The following is a 13,993-nucleotide window of genomic DNA, read 5'->3' on the forward strand; positions in this document are numbered from 1 at the left end:
CGGAAGGAGAAGACAAAGAGACGAGAGGAGGCAAGAAAGGAGGAGGGAGGGAGGGAGGGATATAGCAAGGGAGGGAGGGAGGGAGGGATGTAGGTAGGTAGGGTGGGAGGGAGGGATGTAGGTAGGGTGGGAGGGAGGGAGGGATGTAGGTAGGTAGGGTGGGAGGGAGGGATGTAGGTAGGTAGGGAGGGAGGGAGGGATGTAGGTAGGTAGGGAGGGAGGGAGGGATGTAGGTAGGTAGGGTAGGAGGGAGGGATATAGCAAGGTTATGTAGGTAGGTAGGGTAGGAGGGAGGGATATAGCAAGGGAGGGAGGGAGGGAGGGATGTAGGTAGGTAGGGTGGGAGGGAGGGATGTAGGTAGGTAGGGTGGGAGGGAGGGATGTAGGTAGGTAGGGTGGGAGGGAGGGATGTAGGTAGGTAGGGAGGGAGGGAGGGATGTAGGTAGGTAGGGTAGGAGGGAGGGATATAGCAAGGGAGGGAGGGATGTAGGTAGGTAGGGTAGGAGGGAGGGATATAGCAAGGGAGGGAGGGAGGGAGGGATGTAGGTAGGTAGGGAGGGAGGGAGGGATGTAGGTATAATAGTAAGGGAAGAAAGAGCCACGGTTCTTAACCAATGTCCCCAACATCAAGAAACTGTCGTACTAAAATGCCCTAACTTAACCTCCCAGAGGAGCCACAAACAGAAAACGGGATATCGCGAGTTGCCATCACTTCTCAGTACGACTGTTTTTGGCCGCTGGTAAAGTATACGTCACAATGCGACTGGAGGTTTGGACGGATTGATCATTCCCTGATAATCGTTCATATTTACAATTCTGAATTTGAAATCTTGAGGAAAATTTATTAATTTAGCTGTATTCTGAAAAATGTGCACACGCACTGATATGTCACAGGAATACTAATGATCTTGTTTTATACAACATGCCAGAAACATTTTGAGTGTATCGCGGGGGGGGGGGTTGCGATTTATAAAACTGGTTATAGAACCAAACAGATTCTTGCTTACCGACCAACAGAGACCCCCAACCATTCCCTGATAAAATATGACCGACCACGACAACCACACGTCTGCTGCCGTCAGTCGACCACCAATGGACACTGGAGTGTTTGTAATTAGTTGGGAGATCCCCCTGTAACTGCCTTGTTCTCGGAGAGGGGTTCAGCATCACTTTTATTCAGTGGTGCGGGTCCAAACTGGCTTAGTTGTCATGAGTACACACCCACTCGAGCCGCTGTGACTCCCCCCTCCCCCACACACTCTCCTTGTTATAGGATGATCTCCTAAATCCCCTTTGTGGTGTCACTGACTTCTGTCCACCATTTTGCAACCGTGTCTCTCTGTCTCACTAAACACAGGACAAGGGCAAAAATCAGCTGTTAACATGCAAACATTTTTTACATCAAAATATATATACAAGAAAATATAAGAATAATATTACAGTGCAGCCTCCTGGGCTGCTACCAACCGATAACACTCCAATATTCCTTCAGACCTCCATCCAGTAACCGTATTAGGCTGCTGCTCAACCTTCACCTCACAGCCTACTGCCCCCCCTCACTGCTTGGGGCTGAAGTACCTGGTACACCTATACTTATATATCTCTCCAACAAGAAAATAAATAAATTTCTCACCTTTCACTGCATATTTCATGCCAATATACAAACAAACACTCCATTATACATCAATGTGTCTATGTGATCCTCTGTTCTACTCCTCAAGGCCCACTACTAAGCACATCTATCTGGGTCCTCAAAATCAGGTAGGTACTCCTGCAGTTCCTCCAATCTGCTGCACATGAAGTCTCACGCGAATGTCAGTGAAGCTCTTCCAACCGGCTTCACAAGAGAAACGTGTAGCTGCCCTACACTAGAAGATCCACTACAACAATGGAGTTCCTCTCCTCAACTGGAAGTTCTGCTCCACTCTCACAGTTCAGCTCCCATTTGGCGTTCACAATAAACTCTTCTTCAGACGCATAGTTCATTATTAACTTCTCCCGTACAAACCTGTAATTCCATTATGAATCCATAATTACATGTTTCCCTAATAAGATATAAATAAATGTTTTTACAATAAATAAACTACTCCTTCCGACTTACCTTTCAACACTCCGGCTGTGCCGCGGAGGGTCTTTCCCCACTACTGCACGAGTCCACACCGAAATCAAGCAGCGATAACCGCCCAAGGCTCCGCCCCTTGACATGAGCACACAATGTCACCAGTCAGGCTCAACTCAGAAATACCTACCTACTCTCCTCCACTCTAGGATATAACACATTAGAGTCCAACACAGGCACGACCACCACCAGCCTTTGAGTCGTCTCTAATATCTTCATAAATACTGAGAAATGACGTATGTCACGTGCCCGGCACCTGCCTCATCAGTCGTACACTGTAGCACTCACTCAAACTCTTTATCCAGAACCGTATTCTTCCATCTTCCCAGGACATAGTGACGTACGTCCATTCCTGACGACTGTGGCAACTCAAGTGACGCGTTAGGATGTTCGCCAGCGACACGTCACGTCACAAAATGTCGACATCCCACCCCCACTAACATTTATAAGATGCTCGTCCTCTGAGTGTATACTTTTATGTTACGCACTGACGTTTACTTAATATATTTCCTTCCTCTTACATCTTAATCTCTGGTCAGCGCCAGAAACATTTGAGCGGCAGAGGGGTGCCAAAGGTGCGTCTACTGCCTCTCCCAGGGAGGGCGCCTGGCAGCGGTGTAGAGAGAATATCGGGAGCGGAACAGTGAGCTCCGGTGATAACATTAGCATGGAGAGTGTTCCTCGTGTCAGGCGTCACTCACCACCCTCACCATGGCACTCCTGCCACCTGTGGCCCTCTGCACGCTGGCACCCTCTTGTCTGCACGCTGGCACCCTCTTGTCTGCACGCTGGCACCCTCTTGTCTGCTCGCTGGCACCCTCTTGTCTGCACGCTGGCAGCCTCTTGTCTGCACGCTGGCACCCTCTTGTCTGCACGCTGGCACCCTCTTGTCTGCTCGCTGGCACCCTCTTGTCTGCACGCTGGCACCCTCTTGTCTGCTCGCTGGCACCCTCTTGTCTGCACGCTGGCACCCTCTTGTCTGCACGCTGGCAGCCTCTTGTCTGCACGCTGGCACCCTCTTGTCTACACGCTGGCACCTTCTTGTCTGCACGCTGGCACCCTCTTGTCTGCACGCTGGCAGCCTCTTGTCTGCACGCTGGCACCCTCTTGTCTACACGCTGGCACCCTCTTGTCTGCACGCTGGCACCCTCTTGTCTGCACGCTGGCACCCTCTTGTCTGCTCGCTGGCACCCTCTTGTCTGCACGCTGGCACCCTCTTGTCTGCACGCTGGCACCCTCTTGTCTGCTCGCTGGCAGCCTCTTGTCTGCACGCTGGCACCCTCTTGTCTGCACGCTGGCAGCCTCTTGTCTACACGCTGGCACCCTCTTGTCTGCACGCTGGCACCCTCTTGTCTGCACGCTGGCACCCTCTTGTCTGCTCGCTGGCAGCCTCTTGTCTGCACGCTGGCACCCTCTTGTCTGCTCGCTGGCAGCCTCTTGTCTGCACGCTGGCAGCCTCTTGTCTGCACGCTGGCACCCTCTTGTCTGCACGCTGGCAGCCTCTTGTCTGCACGCTGGCAGCCTCTTGTCTACACGCTGGCACCCTCTTGTCTGCACGCTGGCACCCTCTTGTCTGCACGCTGGCACCCTCTTGTCTGCTCGCTGGCAGCCTCTTGTCTGCACGCTGGCACCCTCATGTCTGTACGCTGGCACCCTCTTGTCTGCACGCTGGCACCCTCTTGTCTGCACGCTGGCAGCCTCTTGTCTGCACGCTGGCACCCTCTTGTCTGCACGCTGGCACCCTCTTGTCTGCACGCTGGCACCCTCTTGTCTGCACGCTGGCACCCTCTTGTCTGCACGCTGGCACCCTCTTTTCTGCACGCTGGCACCCTCTTGTCTGCACGCTGGCACCCTCTTGTCTGCACGCTGGCACCCTCTTGTCTGCACGCTGGCACCTTCTTGTTTGCACGCTGGCACCCTCATGTCTGCACGCTGGCACCCTCTTGTCTGCACGCTGGCACCCTCTTGTCTGCACGCTGGCACCCTCCTGTCTGCACGCTGGCACCCTCTTGTCTGCACGCTGGCACCCTCTTGTCTGCACGCTGGAAGTCTCTTGTTTGCACGCTGGAAGCCTCTTGTCTGCACCCTGGAAGCCTCTTGTCTGCACGCTGGAAGCCTCTTGTCTGCACGCTGGCAGCCTCTGTCTGCACGCTGGCAGCCTCTGTTTGCACGCTGGCACCCTCTTGTCTGCACGCTGGCAGCCTCTTGTCTGCACGCTGGCACCCTTTTGTCTGCACCCTGGCAGCCTCTTGTCTGCACGCTGGCAGCCTCTTGTCTGCACGCTGAAAGCCTCTTGTCTGCACGCTGGGAGCCTCTTGTCTGCACGCTGGCACCCTCTTGTCTGCACGCTGACAGCCTCTTGTCTGCACGCTGGCGCCCTCTTGTCTGCACGCTGGCACCCTCTTGTCTGCACGCTGGCAGCCTCTTGTCTGCACGCTGGCAGCCTCTTGTCTGCACGCTGGCACCCTCTTGTCCGTTCCTTTACAATGGCGTTGCCATCAATTGTAAATCTTTTTTTGTTTAGCGTGTGTGTTTGACGGGTGTGTGTGTTGGGGGGGGAAGCAGACACACATGTGTAACACCTGTGACTAAGCGCCACACACCTGGCCATCTCCCGCCACTTTATCCCTCATATTGAATGATGTAGTTGGGTAATTAAGCCCATGTAGTTAATTATATTTCCTATTTGAATAAGTGTAATGAGTTTGGTTTAATTGTCTGTGTCACCTGGTGGATCGTCTTTGTCACCTGGTGGATTGTCTATGTCACCTGGTGGATTGTCTTTGTCACCTGGTGGATTGTCTTTGTCACCTGGTGGATTGTCTGTCACCTCGTGGATTGTCTGTCACCTGGTGGATTGTCTATGTCTCCTGGTGGATTGTCTGTCACCTGGCGGATTGTCTATGTCACCTGGCGGATTGTCTATGTCACCTGGCGGATTGTCTATGTCGCCTGGTGGATTGTCTGTCACCTGGCGGATTGTCTTTGTCACCTGGTGGATTGTCTGTCACCTGGCGGATTGTCTTTGTCACCTGGTGGATTGTCTGTCACCTGGTGGATTGTCTGTCACCTGGTGGATTGTCTGTCACCTGGTGGATTGTCTATGTCACTTGGTGGATTGTTTTTGTCACCTGGTTGATTGTCTGTCACCTGGTGGATTGTCTTTGTCACCTGGTTGATTGTCTGTCACCTGGTGGATTGTCTTTGTCACCTGGTGGATTGTCTGTCACCTGGTGGATTGTCTTTGTCACCTGGTTGATTGTCTATGTCACCTGGTGGATTGTCTATGTCACCTGGTGGATTGACCTTTCTTACCCCCGTCACACAAAATCCGTGTGTACTAATACTGTGGGTTTGTGTTTAGTCTCAAGTCACTGTTACAACCCTTGCTATACGACATTCTATTTCGTTGACATCTCCAGAGCCTTTAAATATTTAGTATGTCGTGATCATGTCCCATTTTCAAGGGCATAGCACACTCCAGGATATACAAGGTTGGCAAGGTTCACAAGCCCTCGGTCATAACACATGGTTACAAGTGCCTGAACATCGTTACAAGTTGTTCATCTTGCTCTTTTCAGTTTATACAATTTGTTGCTTCTAAGTCAATTGTGTATGGTAAACTCCTGAAGACCTTAGGGGATTGTTGGTTTACTTGGGTACGGAGTGGGTTGGGTAGACACTCCAGGAGAGGTCTTGGACACGGAGTGGGTTGGGTAGACACTCCAGGAGAGGTCTTGGACACGGAGTGGGTTGGGTAGACACTCCAGGAGAGGTATTGGACACGGAGTGGGTTGGGTAGACACTCCAGGAGAGGTCTTGGACACGGAGTGGGTTGGGTAGACACTCCAGGAGAGGTCTTGGACAGGGAGTGGGTTGGGTAGACACTCCAGGAGAGGTATTGGACACGGAGTGGGTTGGGTAGACACTCCAGGAGAGGTCTTGGACACGGAGTGGGTTGGGTAGACACTCCAGGAGAGGTATTGGACACGGAGTGGGTTGGGTAGACACTCCAGGAGAGGTCTTGGACACGGAGTGGGTTGGGTAGACACTCCAGGAGAGGTATTGGACACGGAGTGGGTTGGGTACACACCCCAGGAGAGGTCTTGGGCACGGAGTGGGTTGGGCACAAACCCCAGGAGAGGTCTTGGGCACGGAGTGCGTTGGGCACATACCCCAGGAGAGGTCTTGGAGGTGAAGGTGTAGAGACGGGACAACACCCCCCCCCCCCCCCCCCGTGTTCTCCCTCGGCTAAACTTGCCGTACAAAAGAGGCTTTGTTATGGTATGAAGAGCAGCTGCCGTGTTAGTTAATTATGGAGGCTCGACGGTGGCTCCTGTGAGGCTCCTGTGGGGCTCCTGTGGGGCTCCTGTGGGGCTCATGTGGGGCTCCTGTGGGGCTCATGTGAGGCTGTGAGGCTCCTGTGGGGCTCCTGTGGGGCTCCTGTGAGGCTCCTGTGGGGCTCATGTGGGGCTGTGAGGCTCCTGTGGGGCTCCTGTGGGGCTCCTGTGAGGCTCCTGTGGGGCTCATGTGGGGCTGTGAGGCTCCTGTGGGGCTCCTGTGGGGCTCCTGTGGGGCTCCTGTGGGGCTCCTGTGAGGCTCCTGTGGGGCTCCTGTGGGGCTCCTGTGGGGCTCCTGTGAGGCTCCTATGGGGCTCATGTGAGGCTGTGAGGCTCCTGTGGGGCTCCTGTGGGGCTCATGTGGGGCTCCTGTGGGGCTCCTGTGGGGGCTCATGTGGGGTTCCTGTGGGGCTCCTGTGGGGCTCATGTGGGGCTCCTGTGGGGCTCCTGTGAGGCATCTGTGGGGCTTCTGTGGGGCTCCTGTGAGGCTCCTGTGGGGCTCCTGTGGGGCTCCTGTGGGGCTCCTGTGAGGCTCCTGTGGGGCTCCTGTGGGGCTCCTGTGGGGCTCCTGTGAGGCTCCTGTGGGGCTCCTGTGGGGCTCCTGTGGGGCTCCTGTGAGGCATCTGTGGGGCTCCTGTGGGGCTCCTGTGAGGCTCCTGTGGGGCTCCTGTGGGGCTCCTGTGGGGCTCCTGTGGGGCTCCTGTGAGGCTCCTGTGAGGCTCCTGTGAGGCTCCTGTGGGGCTCCTGTGGGGCTCCTGTGAGGCTCCTGTGGGGCTCCTGTGAGGCTCCTGTGAGGCTCCTGTGAGGCTCCTGTGAGGCTGTGAGGCTCCTGTGAGGCTCCTGTGAGGCTGTGAGGCTCCTGTGAGGCTCCTATGGGGCTCCTGTGAGGCTCCTGTGAGGCTCCTGTGGGGCTCCTGTGAGGCTCCTGTGGGGCTCCTGTGGGGCTCCTGTGAGGCTCCTGTGGGGCTCCTGTGAGGCTCCTGTGAGGCTCCTGTGAGGCTCCTGTGGGGCTCCTGTGAGGCTCCTGTGGGGCTCCTGTGGGGCTTCTGTGGGGCTCCTGTGAGGCTCCTGTGAGGCTCCTGTGAGGCTCCTGTGGGGCTCCTGTGAGGCTCCTGTGGGGCTCCTGTGGGGCTTCTGTGGGGCTCCTGTGGGGCTTTTGTGAGGCTCCTGTGGGACTCCTGTGGGGCTCCTGTGAGACTCCTGTAAGGCTCTTGTGAGGGGTACAGTATACCCAAGAGGCTCCCAGTGGGTATTGTACCCACTGGGTATTGTACCCACTGGGTATTGTACCCACTGGGTATTGTACCCACTGGGTATAGTACCCACTGGGTATTGTACCCACTGGGTATAGTACCCACTGGGTATTGTACCCACTGGGTATAGTACCCACTGGGTATTGTACCCACTGGGTATAGTACCCACTGGGTATTGTACCCACTGGGTATAGTACCCACTGGGTATTGTACCCACTGGGTATAGTACCCACTGGGTATTGTACCCACTGGGTATAGTACCCACTGGGTATTGTACCCACTGGGTATTGTACCCACTGGGTATAACTGGTAATCAAAAAGTCTGGTCCTGGGAAGTGCAACACTAGCACACTGCGGGTCAATATAGTGTGCTTCACTCTCAACACTTCCCCCAGTCAACACACTAGTGAGAGTGTTGACCTTCAGGGGTCAACACTCACCATATTAAATGTATTGACTGTGAAGGGTACATATTGACATTTCGGCCTCGAGATCCCTCTGATGAAGAGATCAAGGAGTTTTCCTCTGATGAAAAGATCAAGGCGTTTTCCTCTGATGAAGAGATCAAGGCGTTTTCCTCTGATGAAGAGATCAAGGAGTTTTCCTCTGATGAAGAGATCAAGGAGTTCCCTCTGATGAAGAGATCAAGGAGTTCCCTCTGATGAAGAGATCAAGGAGTTTTCCTCTGATGAAAAGATCAAGGCGTTTTCCTCTGATGAAGAGATCAAGGCGTTTTCCTCTGATGAGGAGATCAAGGAGTTTTCCATTGATGAGGAGATCAAGGAGTTTTCCTCTGATGAAGAGATCAAGGAGTTTTCCTCTGATGAAGAGATCAAGGCGTTTTCCTCTGATGAAGAGATCTAGGAGTTTTCCTCTGATGAAGAGATCAAGGAGTTCTCTCTGATGAAGAGATCAAGGAGTTCCCTCTGATGAAGAGATCAAGGAGTTTTCCTCTGATGAAAAGATCAAGGCGTTTTCCTCTGATGAAGAGATCAAGGCGTTTTCCTCTGATGAAGAGATCAAGGCGTTTTCCTCTGATGAAGAGATCTAGGAGTTTTCCTCTGATGAAGAGATCAAGGAGTTCCCTCTGATGAAGAGATCAAGGAGTTTTCCTCTGATGAAGAGATCAAGGAGTTTTCCTCTGATGAAGAGATCAAGGAGTTTTCCTCTGATGAAGAGATCTAGGAGTTTTCCTCTGATGAAAAGATTAAGGCGTTTTCCTCTGATGAAGAGATCAAGGCGTTTTCCTCTGATGAAGAGATCAAGGCGTTTTCCTCTGATGAAGAGATCAAGGAGTTTTCCTCTGATGAAGAGATCAAGGAGTTCCCTCTGATGAAGAGATCAAGGCGTTTTCCTCTGATGAGGAGATCAAGGAGTTTTCCTCTGATGAAAAGATCAAGGCGTTTTCCTCTGATGAAGAGATCAAGGCGTTTTCCTCTGATGAAGAGATCAAGGCGTTTTCCTCTGATGAAGAGATCAAGGAGTTTTCCTCTGATGAAGAGATCAAGGAGTTCCCTCTGATGAAGAGATCAAGGCGTTTTCCTCTGATGAAGAGATCAAGGCGTTCCCTCTGATGAGGAGATCAAGGCGTTCCCTCTGATGAAGAGATCAAGGCGTTTTCCTCTGATGAAGAGATCAAGGCGTTTTTGACATTGTGGATAACTACTTAATTCAGGCAGTGGTGTTGGTATTAACCGACAGGTCATTGTGTAGTTGGGTGCCAGGGTTCGATTCCGGGACCGGGCGGGGACAGTTGGGCAGAGTTTCAGTCACCCTGATCTGTTACCTAGCAGTAAATAGGTACTGGGGAGTTAGGCAGCTGTTACGGACTGCTTTTATGGGTGTGTGTGTGTGTTCGCCTATTTATGCTTGCAGGGGTTGAGCTCTGCCTCTTTGGTCCCGCCTCTCAACTGTCAATCAATCAACTATTATTAACTACTAACTAACACATTTTTCATCATACACACACACACACACACACACACTAGGACTTATCTCCCACCAAAAAGAACTAGGAATCAAAAGGCTGGCATACCGAAAGGGGAATTATGAACAGATGAGAAGTTTCCTAAGTGAAATACCTTGGGACACAGACCTCAGAGACAAGTCTGTACAGGGTATGATGGACTATGTTACCCAAAAGTGTCAGGAGGCAGTAAACAGGTTCATCCCGGCCCAAAGGGAAAAATCCGAGAAGCAACAAAAGAATCCATGGTATAATAGGGCATGTATGGAAGCGAAGAAACTGAACAAAAAGGCGTGGAGGAACTTCCGGAATAACAGAACACCAGAAAGCAGGGAGAGATACCAGAGAACCAGGAATGAGTACGTCAGGGTGAGAAGAGAAGCAGAGAAAATTTTTGAAAATGATATAGCAAACAAAGCCAAGACCGAACCAAAGCTACTCCACAGTCACATCAGAAGGAAAACAACAGTGAAAGAACACGTATTGAAACTTAGAACAGGCGAGGACAGGTATACAGAGAATGACAGAGAGGTGTGTGAGGAACTCAACAAGAGGTTCCAGGAGGTCTTCACATTAGAACAGGGTGAGGTCACTATGCTAGGAGAAAGGGAGGTAAACCAGGCGGCCTTGGAGGAGTTCGAAATTACGAGAGAGGAGGTCAAGAGACACCTGCTGGATCTGGATGTTAGAAAGGCGGTTGGTCCAGATGGGATCTCACCATGGGTACTGAAAGAGTGTGCAGAGGCACTTTGCTTGCCACTCTCCATAGTGTATAGTAAATCACTAGAGACGGGAGACCTACCAGAAATATGGAAGACGGCGAATGTGGTCCCAATATACAAAAAGGGCGACAGACAAGAGGCACTGAACTACAGGCCAGTGTCCTTGACTTGTATACCATGCAAGGTGATGGAGAAGATCGTGAGAAAAAAACTGGTAACACATCTGGAGAGAAGGGACTTCGTGACAAATCGCCAACATGGATTCAGGGAGGGTAAATCTTGCCTTACAGGCTTGATAGAATTCTACGATCAGGTGACACAGATTAAGCAAGAAAGAGAGGGCTGGGCGGACTGCATTTTCTTGGATTGTCGGAAAGCCTTTGACACAGTACCGCATAAGAGGCTGGTACATAAGCTGGAGAGACAGGCAGGTGTAGCTGGTAAGGTGCTCCAGTGGATAAGGGAGTATCTAAGCAATAGGAAGCAGAGAGTAACGGTGAGGGGTGAGACCTCCGATTGGCGTGAAGTCACCAGTGGAGTCCCACAGGGCTCTGTACTCGGTCCTATCTTGTTTCTGATATATGTAAATGATCTCCCGGAGGGTATCGATTCATTTCTCTCAATGTTTGCGGACGATGCTAAAATTATGAGAAGGATTCAAACAGAAGAGGACTGTTTGAGGCTTCAAGAAGACCTAGACAAGCTGAAGGAATGGTCGAACAAATGGTTGTTAGAGTTTAACCCAACCAAATGTAATGTAATGAAGATAGGTGTAGGGAGCAGGAGGCCAGATACAAGGTATCATCTGGGAGAGGAAATTCTTCAGGAGTCAGAGAAGGAAAAAGACTTGGGGGTTGATATCACGCCAGACCTGTCTCCTGCAGCACATATCAAGCGGATAACATCAGCGGCATATGACAGGCTGGCCAACATACGAACGGCATTCAGAAACTTGTGTAAAGAATCATTCAGAACTTTGTATACCACATATGTCAGGCCAATCCTGGAGTATGCAGCCCCAGCATGGAGTCCATATCTAGTTAAGGATAAGACTAAACTGGAAAAGGTTCAAAGGTTTGCCACCAGACTAGTACCCGAGCTGAGAGGTATGAGCTACGAGGAGAGACTACGGGAATTAAACCTCACTTCGCTGGAAGACAGAAGAGTTAGGGGGGACATGATCACCACATTCAAGATTCTGAAGGGGATTGATAGGGTAGATAAAGACAGTCTATTTAACACAAGGGGAACACGCACAAGGGGACACAGGTGGAAACTGAGTGCCCAAATGAGCCACAGAGATATTAGAAAGAACTTTTTTAGTGTCAGAGTGGTTGACAAATGGAATGCATTAGGGGGTGATGTGGTGGAGGCTCACTCCATACACAGTTTCAAGTGTAGATATGACAGAGCCCGATAGGCTCAGGAATCTGTACACCTGTTGATTGACGGTTGAGAGGCGGGACCAAAGAGCCAGAGCTCAACCCCCGCAAACACAACTAGGTGAGTACACACACACACACACACACACACACACACACACACACACACACACACACACACACACACACACACACACACACACACACACACACACACACACACACACACACACACACACTACACACACACACACACACACACACACACACACACACACACACACACACACACACACACACACACACACACACACACACACACACACACACACACACACACACACAGGAGAAAGGAGAGGAGAAAGGGAGGTAAACCAGGCGGCCTTGGAGGAGTTCGAAATTACGAGATAGGAGGTCAAGAGACACCTGCTGGATCTGGATGTTAGAAAGGCGGTTGGTCCAGATGGGATCTCACCATGGGTACTGAAAGAGTGTGCAGAGGCACTTTGCTTGCCACTCTCCATAGTGTATAGTAAATCACTAGAGACGGGAGACCTACCAGAAATATGGAAGACGGCGAATGTGGTCCCAATATACAAAAAGGGCGACAGACAAGAGGCACTGAACTACAGGTCAGTGTCCTTGACTTGTATTCAATGCAAGGTGATGGAGAAGATCGTGAGAAAAAACCTGGTAACACATCTGGAGAGAAGGGACTTCGTGACAAATCGCCAACATGGATTCAGGGAGGGTAAATCTTGCCTTACAGGCTTGATAGAATTCTACGATCAGGTGACACAGATTAAGCAAGAAAGAGAGGGCTGGGCGGACTGCATTTTCTTGGATTGTCGGAAAGCCTTTGACACAGTACCGCATAAGAGGCTGGTACATAAGCTGGAGAGACAGGCAGGTGTAGCTGGTAAGGTGCTCCAGTGGATAAGGGAGTATCTAAGCAATAGGAAGCAGAGAGTTACGGTGAGGGGTGAGACCTCCGATTGGCGTGAAGTCACCAGTGGAGTCCCACAGGGCTCTGTACTCGGTCCTATCTTGTTTCTGATATATGTAAATGATCTCCCGGAGGGTATCGATTCATTTCTCTCAATGTTTGCGGACGATGCTAAAATTATGAGAAGGATTAAAACAGAAGAGGACTGTTTGAGGCTTCAAGAAGACCTAGACAAGCTGAAGGAATGGTCGAACAAATGGTTGTTAGAGTTTAACCCAACCAAATGTAATGTAATGAAGATAGGTGTAGGGAGCAGGAGGCCAGATACAAGGTATCATCTGGGAGAGGAAATTCTTCAGGAGTCAGAGAAGGAAAAAGACTTGGGGGTTGATATCACGCCAGACCTGTCTCCTGCAGCACATATCAAGCGGATAACATCAGCGGCATATGCCAGGCTGGCCAACATACGAACGGCATTCAGAAACTTGTGTAAAGAATCATTCAGAACTTTGTATACCACATATGTCAGGCCAATCCTGGAGTATGCAGCCCCAGCATGGAGTCCATATCTAGTCAAGGATAAGACTAAACTGGAAAAGGTTCAAAGGTTTGCCACCAGACTAGTACCCGAGCTGAGAGGTATGAGCTACGAGGAGAGACTACGGGAATTAAACCTTACTTCGCTGGAAGACAGAAGAGTTAGGGGGGACATGATCACCACATTCAAGATTCTGAAGGGGATTGGTAGGGTAGATAAAGACAGTCTATTTAACACAAGGGGAACACGCACAAGGGGACACAGGTGGAAACTGAGTGCCCAAATGAGCCACAGAGATATTAGAAAGAACTTTTTTAGTGTCAGAGTGGTTGACAAATGGAATGCATTAGGGGGTGATGTGGTGGAGGCTGACTCCATACACAGTTTCAAGTGTAGATATGACAGAGCCCGATAGGCTCAGGAATCTGTACACCTGTTGATTGACGGTTGAGAGGCGGGACCAAAGAGCCAGAGCTCAACCCCCGCAAACACAACTAGGTGAGTACAACTAGGTGAGTACACACACACACACACACACACACTACACACACACACACACACACACACACACACACACACACACACACACACACACACACACACACACTACACACACACACACACACACACACACACACACACACACACACACACACACACACACACACACACACACACACACACACACACACACACACAGCCAGAGGTCCCAGGGGAACAGGAAAGA

At 51.2% G+C, this 13,993-nt stretch overlaps 1 protein-coding gene across 1 annotated transcript in view; it reads left to right on the forward strand.

Moving 5' to 3' along the window:
* The window catches only part of LOC138355825 (MAGE-like protein 2), a 17,822-nt gene extending 8,536 nt beyond the window's left edge, over positions 1 to 9,286 (forward strand). Inside the window, exons 4-5 of the mRNA XM_069311359.1 lie at positions 8,354 to 8,551; positions 9,025 to 9,286. Coding sequence (XP_069167460.1) covers positions 8,354 to 8,551; positions 9,025 to 9,286 — 460 coding nt within the window. The remainder of the gene's footprint in view (positions 1 to 8,353; positions 8,552 to 9,024) is intronic.
* The last annotated feature ends 4,707 nt before the right edge of the window (positions 9,287 to 13,993 follow it).

This window comes from Procambarus clarkii, chromosome 69 (genome assembly GCF_040958095.1).
Source record: "Procambarus clarkii isolate CNS0578487 chromosome 69, FALCON_Pclarkii_2.0, whole genome shotgun sequence".
Classification (NCBI taxonomy): Eukaryota; Metazoa; Arthropoda; class Malacostraca; order Decapoda; family Cambaridae; genus Procambarus; species Procambarus clarkii.